Source organism: Rhizophagus irregularis, chromosome 11, assembly GCF_026210795.1.
Source record: "Rhizophagus irregularis chromosome 11, complete sequence".
Lineage (NCBI taxonomy): Eukaryota > Fungi > Glomeromycota > Glomeromycetes > Glomerales > Glomeraceae > Rhizophagus > Rhizophagus irregularis.
The window spans coordinates 1,770,696-1,787,180 of record NC_089439.1 but is presented as its reverse complement, the minus strand read 5'-3'; the positions used below and the strand labels follow the sequence as shown (position 1 = coordinate 1,787,180).

The 16,485-nt window shown below is 31.6% G+C and overlaps 4 protein-coding genes across 4 annotated transcripts; 1 reads left to right on the top strand and 3 right to left on the bottom strand.

Annotated features, from left to right (window-relative positions):
- Window positions 1-923: 923 nt before the first annotated feature.
- Window positions 924-3,028, bottom strand: OCT59_002921 (uncharacterized protein; the record flags this gene model as incomplete). The annotated part of the gene is made up of 7 exons (XM_066145275.1): window positions 924-1,391; window positions 1,499-1,729; window positions 1,799-2,068; window positions 2,146-2,348; window positions 2,435-2,506; window positions 2,574-2,887; window positions 2,961-3,028. 7 exons carry the CDS (start codon window positions 3,026-3,028, stop codon window positions 924-926), a joined length of 1,626 nt encoding a protein of 541 aa, XP_065996010.1.
- Window positions 3,029-5,223: 2,195 nt separating this feature from the next.
- OCT59_002920 (uncharacterized protein) lies at window positions 5,224-6,083 on the top strand (the record flags this gene model as incomplete). The annotated part of the gene is made up of 2 exons (XM_066145273.1): window positions 5,224-5,969; window positions 6,032-6,083. The coding sequence occupies 2 exons, from the start codon at window positions 5,224-5,226 to the stop codon at window positions 6,081-6,083; spliced, it is 798 nt and encodes a 265-aa protein (XP_065996009.1).
- Window positions 6,084-8,650: 2,567 nt separating this feature from the next.
- OCT59_002919 (uncharacterized protein) lies at window positions 8,651-10,805 on the bottom strand (the record flags this gene model as incomplete). Its single annotated transcript, XM_066145272.1, has 8 exons — window positions 8,651-9,037; window positions 9,099-9,368; window positions 9,467-9,736; window positions 9,809-10,008; window positions 10,094-10,141; window positions 10,218-10,241; window positions 10,312-10,658; window positions 10,801-10,805. 8 exons carry the CDS (start codon window positions 10,803-10,805, stop codon window positions 8,651-8,653), a joined length of 1,551 nt encoding a protein of 516 aa, XP_065996008.1.
- Window positions 10,806-14,111: 3,306 nt separating this feature from the next.
- Window positions 14,112-15,134, bottom strand: OCT59_002918 (uncharacterized protein; the record flags this gene model as incomplete). The annotated part of the gene is made up of 3 exons (XM_066145271.1): window positions 14,112-14,425; window positions 14,630-14,875; window positions 15,104-15,134. The coding sequence occupies 3 exons, from the start codon at window positions 15,132-15,134 to the stop codon at window positions 14,112-14,114; spliced, it is 591 nt and encodes a 196-aa protein (XP_065996007.1).
- Between the last annotated feature and the right edge of the window lie 1,351 nt (window positions 15,135-16,485).

Sequence of the window (16,485 nt, the reverse complement as noted above, 5' to 3'; positions counted from 1 at the left end):
AAACCATCATGCCGATTCAAACAATAATCGGACTGCCGACTTGTAAATAAATTTACAAAATATCATCACAATCAGACTGCCGGCATGAAAATAAACATGCTGATTCATAACATATAGAAGTGCCGATTTTTAAATCAGAACAACAAACATTTTATATTACCTGCCGATTCTTCAATAATCTCCCAAATCGGACTGCCTATTGTACCGATTCGTATAATAATTTTTCAAAAAATAAGTGCCGATTTATAAATTGGCACAACAGACTTACACTACCATGCAGATTCATGCAGTAATCATCCAAAATCGGACTGCGATAATCATGCCATTCTCACAAATAGAAATGCCGATATATAGATCAGTAAGAACAATACTTAAAATAACATATGCCTGTTTTTATTTCGATCACAAATAGTTTTGAAAAGGAATGCCGATTCATAGATCGGTAAGAGCAATACTTAAAATAACATATGCCTGTTTTTATTTCGATCACAAATAGATTTGAAAAGGAATGCCGATTCATAGATCAGTAAGAACAATACTTAAAATAACATATGCCTGTTTTTATTTCGATCACAAATAGATTTGAATAGAAATGCCGATTCATAGATCAGTAAGAGCAATACTTAAAATAATCTATGCCTGTTTTTATTTCGATCACAAATAGATTTGAATAGAAATGCCGATTCATAGATCAGTAAGAGCAATACTTAAAATAATCTATGCCTGTTTTTATTTCGAGTAAGCCAGAATCTTTCTATTTTTGATTTTTTCGTAATTCATCATTACCCGTTTTTTTCTATTATTGACCGATTTTAATTTATATGAACACATTGTAATATACGTTTTTTTATTTTGCAGTTTATGATATATTTATTATTATATTCTTGCTATATTTATTATTACTATGTGCTATAATCATCTTACTATTTTCTTTCACTTTTTAAAAGAGAACGTTTTTTAGTAGTTGATCTCCTAATAATTTCTTTTGGAACCACTAGTCGAAATGGATCATCCTTTTCATCGCTGTCATCGATAAAAATATAATCATTATTATCGGTTTTCTTATCGTCATCATTCTTATCGTCATCATTCTTATCGTTATTATCATCGTTAACGTTATTGTCGTTTTTATCGTTACTAGCATTGTTTTTATCTTTGTCGTTATTGTCGTCATTGTTATCGTCATTGTTATCGTCGTCACTATTATCCTCTTCATCACCATCTTCGTCGGATTCTTGTGCAACCCAGCTTGACGAAATCCACCAACTGGGAATGTTCTCCTTTGGTTTGCTTTTTTTGTCAAAATTTTCATCTGAGCGGTAACGTGGACGACTTAAACCAGATCCGATGCTAATACCAATTTCTTCCGATCGATGTAGAATTTTTTGAATCTAATAAAAATTTATAATTTATTAAGCATAAATGTTATATTCATTAATAACATCACGACTTCGCATACTCCCGACGACCGCCACTTCTTGTCGTAAATCTTTATTACTGAATTATTGTTAATTAATCGACCTGATCTTGTATTTTTACTGCGTTCTTTGTTTGCTAATTCCTCGTCTTCTGTGGACCATTCGTCCGAGTGTATGTCTGAAGTATTAGTCGCCTTTATACAATCTTTGATAAATTCTTCCCATTTTAAGTTACGAGGTTGGCATTCAGTCAAAAGTTTGTCTCGTGTCGATATCATGTGCTGCAATCCTCTTCTGCGCCGGGACATCTTCTATTGAAGAGTAAATTAAAAAATTAATTAATTGTATATGTTTTTATTATTAAATAATGAATTTTATACCTGATCCCTTCTGGATATCATGTGTTGTCTTTTGGTATGTTCCGGCATTTTACCCTCTTTTTGCAGTTTCCAAATCTCTCGGCGAGATTTATGCAATTGTTTTATGATTCTTACTATCTCTATATCATATGCTACAATAGAAGGATTCATGGCCGATTTTACTGCTGGCAAAAGTTTTCTTTCTATTGTTTTTTTTTGTTCACTGTACGTCTTTGATAGGTCGAATTGAAGCGACTGATTAAGATTATTGAGAATATGGACTACTTCATCCTATTTAATAAAACAGTCATTAAATGATCAAATATTTAATTTAATAAAGATAAATTTTAATAAAAATGTATATTTACGTGAAGTGTCTTCTTATAATTACTTGACATGAGTGGCAGCTCACGTTTCTGTTCTCTAATAAGAATAGGCGATAAGCTTCTATTGGGACGATTAACTAAAGGTTCTTCATGACTAGCATTTTTTTCGGTTAGGTTATTTAAGCGTTGTGTGAGATTTAAGATTACATTTCTTAATTCTTGAATTTCTTGGTTTTCAACGCCACCTATTATAAGTCAGTATTTAATATAATTCATTTTGAAATTTTTTTTTTACATGTAAGTCAGAATAGGAGCGTGAGGGAAATAATACCGCTATTTAGAGCTGGAGTAATTGAAGAGGAAGGTTGATTTTGCAATATCGAAGATTGATTTGTAAGTGTTCCTATAATAATTATGTTAAATCGGTATATGTTTTGAAATGTAATTAAGACTAATTTAAATAATATTACTTTTTGTTAATGATCTCCCTCTATTTTGTGGTGATGAATCTTTGGATGAGAGAGTGGTAAATTGATCATTAGAATCAGATACTTCATAATAGGATCGATGATGGTTAGAACTGTGGGATCTAGATTGTGATTTATGTGATCGATGATGTCGACGTGAACGGATAGGGGAACTAGAATGGGATGGAGAGATATGTTGTTGTCGTAATCGGTGACTACGAGATTGGGAACGACTACGACTACGACTACAAGATTGGGAACGACTACGACTACGAGATTGGGAATAACTACGACTACGAGATTGGGAATGACTACGACTACGAGGTTGGGAACGATAATGGGAACGACGTGAATGAGAACGACGATGTGAACGACGTGAGTGAGAACGACGTGAGTGGGATCGTTGATGAGAACGACGTGAGTGAGAACGACGATGGGAACGACGTGAATGGGATCATTGATGAGAACGACGTGAGTGAGAACGACGATGGGAACAACGTGAATGGGATCGTTGATGAGAACGATGTGAGTGAGAACGGGAATCTGATTCTTTTTGTTGAGATCTAGTATTGAGGTTCCTATGCATCCCGAGAAATTTGTAAAAATTTAAATCTTTTCATTATGGTATTTATTATTAAAGATCGGACAAGAGATAAAAAGGCACTTTATATACATATTTTGAATCATCCTATCATTTAACGCGTAATTGCCTAATCAAAATAAACATAAAATAAATTATTAACTTCGTTATCACATATCAATAAATTTATACTACATCGCTATCCATCAATTAAATATATTAATAATCAATTAATATCATTAAACTTAATTAAATTAATTACTTACGGAAGTTTGTTTTTCCGGTAGGAAATCTGTGACGCGACGAAATAGCGATACGTGACGAAAAAGCAATAGGAAATATTTTTGAAACCGTGATGTGAACGCAAAAAGCGATAGAAAATATTTTCGAAACTGTGATGTGAACGAAAAGAGAGAGGAAATATTTTCGAACTGTGATGTGAACGAAAAGAGAGAGGAAATATTTCGAACTGTGATGTGAACGAAAAAAAGCGATATAAATATCGTCGAAGAAAGCGTGGTAAACATACACAAATATATCATGATCGGCACCTCCGATTTTGTAGGATTTATGCATCTGGCGCGTGACACTTATGCGTCATCCAGTCACGTGTAGTAACAAACTGCGCCCAAGGCAGAAAATTAGTACTTATTGGGCAATAAAAGAATAACTTTTTATACTTTTATACGTGATTTTGATATTTTGATTAAAAATAACTCAATCAATTAATTTTTAATAAAAAATAATATAAAATCTTTCAACTAGATAACATACAAAATCGCCAAAATTTTTTTTTTCATTCTTTATGAAACTTGATTAAAAAAACAGCGCATAAATTTAACCACTAATAACATCGTTGATGTAATAAAGTTCTGAGTTCCATTCTGCCTGCGTACATGAATAACATCTACAGGGAGATGTTCCCCATGTCGATAGGGAGGATGATCCCCATACTAGACTGACTTTTTGTTTAAATTATAGTTCATATGTATTACTACTAAAATGATAGATGCAAGTTTATCACGATCATTCGGCGCTGATGGACAAATCGTTCGTTGAGATACTTGTTACATGCAGTATGATGATTAATTACTATTAGATTTATACAAAATTTATGACATTTTAAATCGATTTTAAAGGTATTAATATTATCTTATCTTATATTATGAAAAAGAAGCTGGTTTAATAGCCAAAAAAAAACATCATATTTACAAAATATAAAGGAATTTTCAAATTAAAAAATGAAAAAATGAAATATAATTGATTAATCATGACTTGTGAAATTTGAAGTATTCTGATAAGCTGCTAAATGTAGGTGATTGCGATTGTTGTTGCGATTGTTGTTGCGATTGTTGTTGCGGCTGCGTTTGTTGATGTTGTTGCGAAAAATATAATCGTAAATTTAAATCATAAATTTCTTTTTCATAGTCTTTTATTTTTTCGTCGTATATTTTTAACCACTCCACCAAATTATTGTTTTCACGGGAACTTTTCTCCAACTTATTAAGTAATTTCTCTCCCGAATCGTACACAACTTTTTTAAAGTCCAGCAACTGGACTTGCAAATCGGCAACTTCCTTATCCTACCCCTTTAATTCCTTTAGCATTCGCTCTCTTCTATTTTTTTTTGCGATTTCGCGAGGATTTGCGAGAATTCAACGATGGTTTGCCCATTTTTGCGAAAATAATCTTTCTGGCTAATCTCGGAATTTATAATTCGATGAATAAAGCATGTATTATTGCTAAAAATGGCTAATAACATTCATTATGCTATATTTTAGGGGGTGGGAGAGGCGCAAAAGTGCCTGTCAGGTGGTATTTTCCAATCATATATATATAAATTGGTTAAAATCCCGAAAGATTTTGAGTAAATATTTGTAATATTATAATTAATACAAATTAAAAAAATGTGGCTGATTGTTTCACTTTAATAAGTATCTAGCGGCTTTTTGTGAATCAGAAATTAACTTTTAATATTAATTCAGGATCTCAAAAAATTTCCTAGATAAAAAAATTTTTCAAAAAAATTTCCTATATAAAAAAAAATTTTCAAAAAATTTTCTAGATAAAAAAATGTCTAACCCTCGAGCTGTTGCCAAATCTAATAGAACAAGAATAAGAACTAAAGTATACTGCTTTTGTAAAGAATGTAATGGCAAGTTAGTGGACCTAAGAACGAAAACTAAACATGGGTTAAAATATAATATATCTTATGCGAATAATAATTTTAGTAACAATTATCAAGAAGCTGAGCCTTCTAATGCTAATCCATCTAATAATTTTGGTGATGATTATCAAGAGGCTGGGCCTTCTGATGTTGGACAATATACTGACGATAATAATGCAATGGAATGCGAACCTTTACTCGAGATGATACCTATACATGAATCGGCAAAACATAAATTCACAAAGAAAGGGAAAATATCTGATCACATTCTTGAAAATTTATTACCGGATAACGGAAGAGATATGAATGATGATCAAGATAGAGATTTTGAAGACTATGACGACGAAAATAGAGATTCTGAAAGGTTTGAAGATGATGACGAAGATGGTGTTTCTAGCGATTTTGAAGATGATGACGAAGACAGTAATTTTGGAGATTTTGAAAGCGATGAAGAATATAGAGACTCTGAAGATTTTGAAGATGATGATGAGGAAGAAGTCAATTTTGCGTCAAAAGATTTTGACGATGGTGAACCAAAACTTCCTAATATCAACAATGATAATTATACCTGGATTATCTTATGGATATTACAATATCAACAAAGATATAAGCTTCCTAATGTTTCAATAGATTCTTTATTTAAATTTCTAAGGTTTTTTCTTTTAACGGTAGATGAAAATAAATTTTCATCTTTTCCTTCCTCCCTGTACGTAGCCAAAAAAATATTGGGAATATCAACGAATATTATCAAATATGCCGCATGTAATAAATGTCACAAATTGTATGACATAAATGAAATATCAAACACAACCGAAGTACCAACATGTAGTTTTATAAACTACCCGAATCATAGCATAGAAAGATTTCGACAAAAATGTAATAACCCTCTAGTCAAAAAAATAGACAGTAATAAAGATGGTGGAAATAATCCAATTATCCGTCCGATAATGACATTTCCATTAGTTAACATTAGGCGCCAACTAACCCTATTTTTCGGTCGCAAAGATTTTGAGGTGACATGTCGAAAGTGGGCAGAAAGGGAAAACGAAACTGAAGCCTTATTTGACATTTATGATGGGAGGATTTGGATGAGTTTTGAAGATGGCAAAGGAGAACCATTCTTCAAAAAAGAATACGCCGAAACTCATATCGGATTAATGCTAAACATGGATTGGTTTCAACCCTATATAAATTCCCAATATTCTGTCGGTGTAATATATGCCGTTATTTGTAACTTACCCCGAAGCGAACGTTTCAAGCCCTACAATATTCTCACACTAGCAGTTATACCCGGTCCTAAAGAGCCAAAGAAACATGAAATCAACAATTACTTATACCCCATCATAAATCAGCTGAATCGGTTATGGGAAGGGTATCATATAAAAACCTACGAATATAACAACGGTCGTTTTATCCGTGGCGCGATAATAGGTTGTGCTAGTGACGTTCCTGCGACTCGAAAATTATGTGGTTTTATATCAGCTCGAATCGCATGTTATCGATGCTATAAATCAGCAAACTTGGTAAATAATCAACCCAATTTTGGTGGGTTTGAAGACATTGACGACTGGTTTGTTGAGAGAGATATTAATTTAATAAGGGAGAAGGCACGTGAATGGAAGAAATGTGCAACCGAAGAATCGCGTAAGGCTCATGTCTCACAATATCATGTTCGTTGGTCGGAAGTATACCAATTACCTTATTTTAATTCTGTGCGCTTTTGCGTAGTTGATCCCATGCACTGCCTCTTTCTCGGGGTAGCAAAGTGGATTGTAATGAAGCTCTGGATCGACGAAGGTATATTAAATAATGAAAAGCTCAAAATAATGCAAGAGCGAGCCGACTTGATAAAATTTCCAAGTGACCTCGGTCACCGTCCCGTTAGAATAGCCACTGGCGACGGCTTTTCAAATTTTACGGCGGACATGTGGAAGACGTTTGTTCTAATTTTTGCAATACCTATCACATGGAATCTCTTGGGAGAGATCGATCGAAAAATTCTTGCTTATTTCGTACGTTCCTGTAAAATTTTAACAAATCGGGAACTACAAAAAAGTGATCTAAACGAAGCATTTACAAAACTACTCGAAATGAATAAATTAATTGAAAAAAAATACGGACAAAAAAAAATAAGCCCAAATCTTCATTTATGCCTTCACATATGTGAATGCGCTTTAGATTATGGACCTTTATCCTCATTTTGGTGTTTTAGCTTCGAACGAATGAATGGAATTCTAGGTATGATATATTAATTTCGCCGATTTGAAAATCGTATTGTTTTTTTTAATTTATACAGATTGACCAATTTATTTCTTAAGAACATAGGATCGTATAAAAATAGCAAACGTAACATTGAACCAGAGCTATTAAAAATAATGGTTGAAAGTTCCTTTTTAAACTATTACCTCACAAATTGCGATAGCAATATATTAAACACCACTTTGGACATTATAAAGCCTAGAAAATCTGCAGGAAGCTTGGCTGCACTTGACGATTTTACAAGTGATGAGTATCAAAATTTTCTGAGGCTTTCACTTATCGAAAATGAATCGGCTTATGGAACAGAACGTTTTCCCGGGTTGCTAATGAAACCGCGCCAAGAAACATTTCTCCCAAACCGCGTCTTGGACTTACTGGTTGAGTTTTATAATAGTTTGTATGAAGAACATTTCATCCCCATTTATTCTATAACGGGTCCAAATAACGATATTGTTGTAATTTCCAAAATTATACAATACGGTAGAATAAGAATTGGGGCGGATATATTTGGTTCCATTCAGGCAGCTCGTCATGAGAAATCATCATACATATTAGCTCGTTTTGAGCAGGAAGATGGAACTATAGACACATACCCCGGTCAAGTTCAATTTTATTTTGAACATACTATTTATTTAAAAAATTCATCATCATTAACTTATTCGCTAGCACTAGTTAAATGGTACAGGCCGGCCCAAGATCATAGGACAAGATATTTTTGTCAAGTAGACGATGACATAAAATCATGTAATATAGAATTATGGACAAATGGGTTTTATGATATGAGTCGAGATAGTATTATACCGGTACATCATATATTAGGAAAATTTATAAAATGTGATTTTAATATTGGAACGAGAAAGATAAAAGAATATATGGCCGTGATTCCTTTAAATAAAAAAATTTCGTTTTAAAAAACAAATGAATCTTATATAAAATTGTTTATATGTAAATCGGAATGACGAATTTGAATTATATAAAATTTGTATTTGATTAAATTATAACTAATTTTTTTTATTAAAGGATATATCATATTTTTATTATATTATTATTATATTATTGTTACATATATTATATTTATAAAACTACTAAAGGGTTATTATCGTTGTTGTTGTTGTTGTTGTCATCGAATTCGTTGTTATTATTATTGCCACTATTGTTATTATTGTCATCCTCATCATTATTGTCATCATTATTATTATTGTCATCATTATTATTATTGTCATCATTATTATTATTGTCATCATTATTATCGCCACCTTCATTATGACTTTCATTGCTGTCTTCGCTGTCTTCGCTGTCTTCGCTAACTGGCGCCCAGGTGGAAGAAATCCACCAGTCTGGCATTATTTCTGTCGGTCTACTTTTATTATCGATGACATTATCTAAACGATGACGCATACGGATTAGACCAGTTCCAATACTCTCCCCGATTTCATCCGCCCTACTTAGAATTCTCCTAATCTAATTAAAAAAAAAATATTATTTATAAATGTTATATTGATAAAGAAATAACTTTACATACTCTCGTAGATTTCCATTTTTTTTCATGTATTTTGATTACAGAATTCGATTTATCTAAACGTTCTGGTCTTTTCTCTAGATTTTTTTCATTGTTGGCAAGATTTTCATCTTCCGATGACCACTCATCGGAATGAAGTTCCGAGATCACTACAATTTTTTCACAATCTTTCATGTACTCGTCCCAGGTAATTTCTTGAGGTTTGCAGTCATTTAAAACCTTGTCTTTTGTGTTAATCATGTGTTGTAAACCGCGTTTACGTCGCGTCATTTTCTGTTAAAAAGTTAATTAATAGTTAATTAATAATGTTAATTGATTGCATAGACAATTAGAAATAATTGACAAATTTTGCATTTTATTAAATTTCGTACTTGGTCTCGCCGAGAAGTCATATGTTGACGTCTACTGTGCGTATCTAATTTGCCATCCTGGGTTATTTTCCAGATATCTCGGTGAGACTTATGAAGCTGTTTGATTACATTAACAATCTCGGTATCATATACTTCAATCGATGGATTCATTGCCGCTTTTACCGCTGGTAAAAGTTTTTTGTTTATTGATTTCTTCTGGTCACTAAACGTTTGTGAAACATCAAACGAAATTCTGGAACCTAAATTATTAATGATTTGAACAACTTCATCCTATTTAAAATAATAATGAATATGATTAAAGATTATAAAAGATAAATATTTTATAATAGAGGTGTAACTTACACGAAGTGTTTTTTTAAAGCCTGGAGTCATTGGTGATAGTTTTTTTCCTTTATTTCTGCTTATTACGGGTGATAGACTTCGATTAACACTTGTTGTTATACTCGCGATCGTCTTATCACTGGAATGGCTGGAGTTACTGCCTGTCAAAGCCTCCAGTCGACTAGACAATTGTGATACCGCGCTTTTTAGTTCTTGAATTTCTTGATTTAATAATTTTATAATAGGAAAAACAGTTATGCAAAGAAGCGCGAAGTTGATGAAGCGATGATATGAATGGGTCCTCACCTAAAGATTGCGAAGATTGCTCTTCTTGATGATGTTGCTGTTGTCCACCTATCAGAAGTTAATAAAATATTATAAATTTATTATATTTTTAATTGATTTGATAATAATATATATATATAACCACCTTCCGATAAATCCGGCAAATTTCCTATTATTTTACAAGTAATTAGTACAGGTCATATTAAATATAATTTCAATAAAAATATAAATAATAATACTTTTTGTTAACGATCTCCCCCTAGAGGGGAGAGAGGATTGTTGAGAATGAGAATTGGAAGAACGAGAATGATAATGATGTCGACGTCGACGAGAGTGAGAGGAGGGAGAGGAGGAGAGAGAATGATAATGGTGTCGAGAACGAGAATGATGTCGACGTCGACGTCGACGAGAGTGAGAGGAGGGAGAGGAGGAGAGAGAATCATAATGGTGTCGAGAACGAGAATGATGTCGACGTCGACGTCGAGAGAGAGAGAGGAGGGAGAGGGGAGAGAGAACGAGAATGATGTCGACGTCGACGTCGATGGGAGTGAGAGGAAGGAGATTGATGATATTGCTGAGAGCGACCCTGAGAAGGAGAACGAGGATGTGATTCGCTACGTGAAATAGGAATAAGCGTCAATTTATTTTTTTTTTCATTTTAATAATGTAAAGAAACAAGATTGAACCGAAAAGAAAGGTGAAAAGTCACCTATTTAACCATTACTTACATCATTAAAATAATATCATAATCGTTATCTCTTAATTAAAAATTAATATCATCGATATCACTTAATTAAATTAATATCATCGATATCACTAAATTAATTATCATGTGTATATCACTATTAAAATTAAACTAAAAATTGATACCATCGATATCACTTAATTAATTATCATGTATATATCACTATTAAAAATCGTAAAATGAAATTTACTTAACAAAACAATCAATCAACCATCGTTCTAAAATTCGATAAAGGGATGGAGAAAGTTTTATATAAATAATTATTGATTTGTTTGTTCACGTGAAATATTAACAAATAATTATACTACGATTATTGCCGTTTTCGACAATTGGAATGTCGAACAATATAAGGCGATTTTATAGTAACCAATCAATTGACAAAAGTATTTTTTTTAATCATGATTGTTGCAATTGGGCGTATGTATCAGTTTGGAAACGGCTAAACTATCACTCGTAAATACTAACCATTGTGGGTCCAGAGTGAAAATTCATGTGATTTGCAAATTTTTAGACATTCCGGACCTATAGACCTTAAGGGACAGGTCTATTTAAATAATTACTTGCACTAGTTAAATGGTATAAACCGATTCATGATTCTCAAGATAAGATTTTATTGTCAAGTATATAACGACATAAAATCATGTAATATAGAATTATGGATAGAGATAGTATAATACCAATATATAATGTATTATTACATGTAATTTAATGTTGAAGTGAGAAAGATAAAAAATTATATGGCAGTTATTCCTTTAAATAAAAAAATAACATTTTAATAAAATGAATTTTCTATAAATTTGAATAACGTTATTAAAAATCGGCTCAAATCTCAAAATAATATATTACTAATTTAAAGTTGCTATTCTCCTTATTCTAAAAATAATTATTCTAAAATTCACGTGTATTTTCATCAGCTTGTTCGCGTTTTTCAGGACGCGTATTTTTATTATATAAAGTCTACCTTTCATCATTCCATGCCCTTTACTTTCGCTCAATAATTTTTGTCTTTTCATCAATTATATTTTATTAACGCCATTATGGGTTCTCGCCGTTCCACAACCTCGCAGAAAAAATCTAAGGAGCGTTTTAAGACGCTCAAAGCGAAGCGTATGACGACCGTAAAATTTTTGAAAAGTGGGTATCGTACGCAAGGTTCATGGTTGTATTTCTCTAATGGAGTCGCCTGTAGACGGAGTTTTATACTCCCAGAGCTGTCCGGTTCTTAGATGGGTCACCTGAAGAGACGAGGTCTTGTACCTCCAGGGCAGTCTCGGTTCTTAAATGGAACAATCCTGAAGAATGCTTCCAAGGACTATCGACTTATTCACTTAGCTTTTGCTAACCACCCATTATTTTTATATACTGTATATGTATTTTTTTTTATTGCTCAGTGAATGTCGATTGTTATAACAGAGGCCTGGGAACATGCCTTGCGGAGTTAAAAGCAACGAAAAAAGCATTAGATGCTTCGCAAACCAAGATACAAGAGCTCCAAAATGCTCATCGAAGGACTACTAATGCATTACAAGAGCTCCAAAATGCTCACCAAAGGACTATTAATGCACTCTGGGACGCAGAAGATAGGGTTGAGGAGCTGGAGAACCATGAAGTAGAATCAATTTCTACTCTTCACCGGCAAATACGCAAATTACGATGTAAGTATCTTCCTTATTACTTAAAAATATCTTTGTCCTATTATTTCATATTATTTCATTAACATATCTTTTGTTAATTTCAGCGGAAAATCAAGCTCTAAAAAATCCGAGAAACTTATTACGTTCGCGCTCCAACTTACCTGATAATAATAATAATAATAAAAAAAAAATCAAAATAATTTTTTTTTAAATAATTATGTTCTCTTTTTCTTATATGGTATAAGTATATTTCCATTTGTTAAGTTAAGAAGCACTTAACTAATTTTCCACCTAAGGTCCTAAGTTTATTATCTTTAAGTATATCGTGAAGGTTTAATTCACTTATTTTCCAATGCTTCCTTTTTTCTTCTCTATCCGAATTTTCATTGTTATGAAGTCGGTACATTAGTGTATATATATATATATTAAAATTATTAAGTCTGCAGTATTACCGCGACAGTATTATACTTTAAATCGGCAAAGATATGCTGTAATCGGCATGGCTATATTTAAAGGAGTGAATTCCGATTTGTACATCAGACCTGCGATATGAAAAGCGAACAATACTATATAATAATAACAACATCCGAATTTAATATCGGTTTTATTTAACAAAGATCGGTCATTAAAAATTGGTATTTCCGACTGAATTATCGGATTTCATCGAAAGCTATACTGAAATTGGCATGGCTATATTTAAAGGAGCGAATTCCGATTTGTACATCAGACCTGCGATATGAAAAGCGAACAATACTATATAATAATAACAACATCCGAATTTAATATCGGTTTTATTTAACAAAGATCGGTCATTAAAAATTGATATTTCCGACTGAATTATCGGATTTCATCGAAAGCTATACTGAAATTGGCATGGCTATATTTAAAGGAGCAAATTCCGATTTGTATATCAAACCTCCGATGTGAAAAGCAGACAATACTATATAATAATAACAACATCCGAATTTAATATTAACAAAGATCGGCCATTAAAAATTGGTATTTCCGACTGATGTATCGGATTTTATTAAAAATCGGCATAAATGGGCAAATCTATACATAAATACGCGAAAAATCGGCATGTATATGCTAATATCGGCAAAACTATTTTAAAAGGGTCAAAATCCGATTTTTTTTCATTCGACCTGTGAGCAGTAAACATTTTACAATTATAACAAAGTGTCCATGCAGTTCGATTTTGATCTAATACTCGATTTAGATATGGAACTGCTGATGGATAATTATTTTTCAATTTTTCCCAATAGAAATTAAACTTTTTAACATTAAAACTGTTTCGTGCTTGATAAATATCTTTATGAAATTGAGTAAAATTTGATCCAAGAACACTTTTTAATTTCTTTTGAATATTTTGATTAATATGATAAATACAGATAAAATGTACTGTTGTATCCAAAACACTCTTAATAGCTCGAAACTTAGCGGGATCTCCATTAGTATATATTGAATATGGCACAATATTCCCAGTAGCAATTTTAATATTTTCATAAATCCATTTAAATGTTGCCTCAGTTTCATCATCAACTAAAGCACATGCAACCAATCTGGTATGATTATCACAGTCAATACAAACAATAATATTTAAGGTCAAATCATAGCGATTTTTTTTGTATGTTGAATTATTAATTACAACATCATGATATCATAACCAGAGTTGTTTTTGTGTTGGAGACATCCAAAATATTGAAGTAAGTCTTCCATCTGTTTTATCAAAACGAGCTTGATAATACCATTCTGGGTTTTTAATTTGATATTCTCTCAATAAATTAAGCAAATTTGTTGCATCATGTTGTAATACAGTAGGTGTTAAAGGTTTGCATTCTTGAATAGAATTATAAAGTGTCTTAGGATGTATATACTGTTGTGGATACTTTGCTTGCAGCAAATTTCGAATAATTTTAGCACCAATTGAAGGTCCACCATATGTCATATAAAATTTTATATCAGCCTTTATTTCTTCAGAAAAACGTCAGTATTTAGGTGAAGTCTTGTGTATTAATGGATTCAATGAATGATTGTGATCGTCATTATACGAAGTTAAATGAATTGCAGGAGATGTTTTAGGCCAATTCAAACTAGCTTTCCAGAGACATCCAATTGAATTTGAAGTACGTTGACGCTACTTTGATAAATCAGTTGCTTTATTTGGTCTATAATTACCTGAAAAAGTACATGAGTAAGTTCTTCTAACAAGGCGTTGTGAACTATCCTCTAAAGAAATATAATCTCCTCTGCATTTTCTTATAGCAAAACCTTTCGATAGTGCATATTCATCAAAAAATCTATTAACTTCCTCCCATGAGTCAAATTCTTTACCAATACTCAACACTTGTTCTTCATTTTCATTTTCTGATCCACTTTCGTAATCTTCATAATTGTTATCACCGGAACTATTATAAAGGAAGACTAAAAATATATATATGTGTAAATAAAGTTTCATTAGTATATAATTGATAGCTATTCCCTAACCCTAACCCTAATCCTAACCTAACCTCAACATTAACTTCTTATCCTAATCTAACCCTAACCCTAACCCTAACCCTAATTCTAATCCTAACCCTAACCCTAACCCTAACTTATCCTAACTCTAATTAACCAAAACCAAAAAAAAACTCTAGCAAATAAGAAGCATACTTATATCAGATTCTTGATCAAATTCAGCCATGTTAAAATTATGATATTAAAGGATAGTAGTGATATTAAAAATAAAAATGAATAAAATAAGTGAAAAAGGTGTATCATACGTTCTTTTTCATGCAATTTTATAAGAGTAAATGAAATATATGAATCAATGATAGAAATAAATGAGTAATGGAATAAATTTGCAAATGAAATAGAAGATGTAAATGAAACAAATGAAATGAAAGAGAAAGAGTGTAAGAAAGGCATGAGAAAAAGATTTAAAAGCTGATAAATCAATCAGTAGTATAAAAATAGTCTAAATATGACACGTAATCATCACATGACAAATTACGTAAATCTCTAAATTTTATAAAATTTAATTTTAAAAATTTAAAATTTAAAATTTTATTAAACTGATGGTTATAATAACCAGTGGTTAATCATAGTTATTACCTAATCTAAAATACTAAAATTAGAAGCATAATTAGAAGATCTAAACGTAACTAAAGTATAATATTTCCACAAATCTTCTATACCTATTTCATACCAAATACTTTTAGCTACTATATCGTTATTGATATAATACCCTGTCCATCTTTGTAAAGCATCATAAATAAAGAGTTTTCTTTTTTTCTCATCATGACCCAAACTAGGTAATGAAGATTGATGTAATTTACTCGCTTTTTTCATCTGTTTCGTTATGCCCTGTCTTAATTCCCATTCATTAAAACTTTTACATCGTTCACTCCACATGAATTTTCTAGCCATATCATGTATGTCCTCTACAAAACTTGCTATAGCGTCTTTAAAAATTTTATCCTCTATCTTTAGAAACAACCTTTTGTTAACTATTCCTTTAATAGCTTCATGAAAAATTCCACCATTAAATACCACTTTCGACTTTTCATTCAAAATGTGTAATAAACGTGCATGACAATTATAATAAATCCGAAAATCCTTCTCATCTAACTTAGCTTTTAAAGATTCAAAAGCTGTATTAATTATTTGAATAATAGACGTGTCTGCCTGACTACATATCCAAATATGTATCCATGTTTCAATTGTATAATTACAACGTATACATCTCCCACTTTGATATAATTCTGGATTACGTTTATTTAATAATGTTGCCACAGGTAAAATTTCAAAAAAATTTTTAATATTATAAGCATTATCAGAATTATTCTTATCTGTATTTTCTTCATTAAAAGCTTTCATAATAATTCTGATTGAACGAACCCAGTCAATCTTTTCTATTGAATTATTGAATCTATAATATCGACACACGTCTAAAGATAAAAATTCTGCTTTATAACTCCATTGATTATATAATTTATAAAACTCCCTTGGCGCCTCTTTAATTAATTCCTTTTTCCAATATAAATTATATTCCC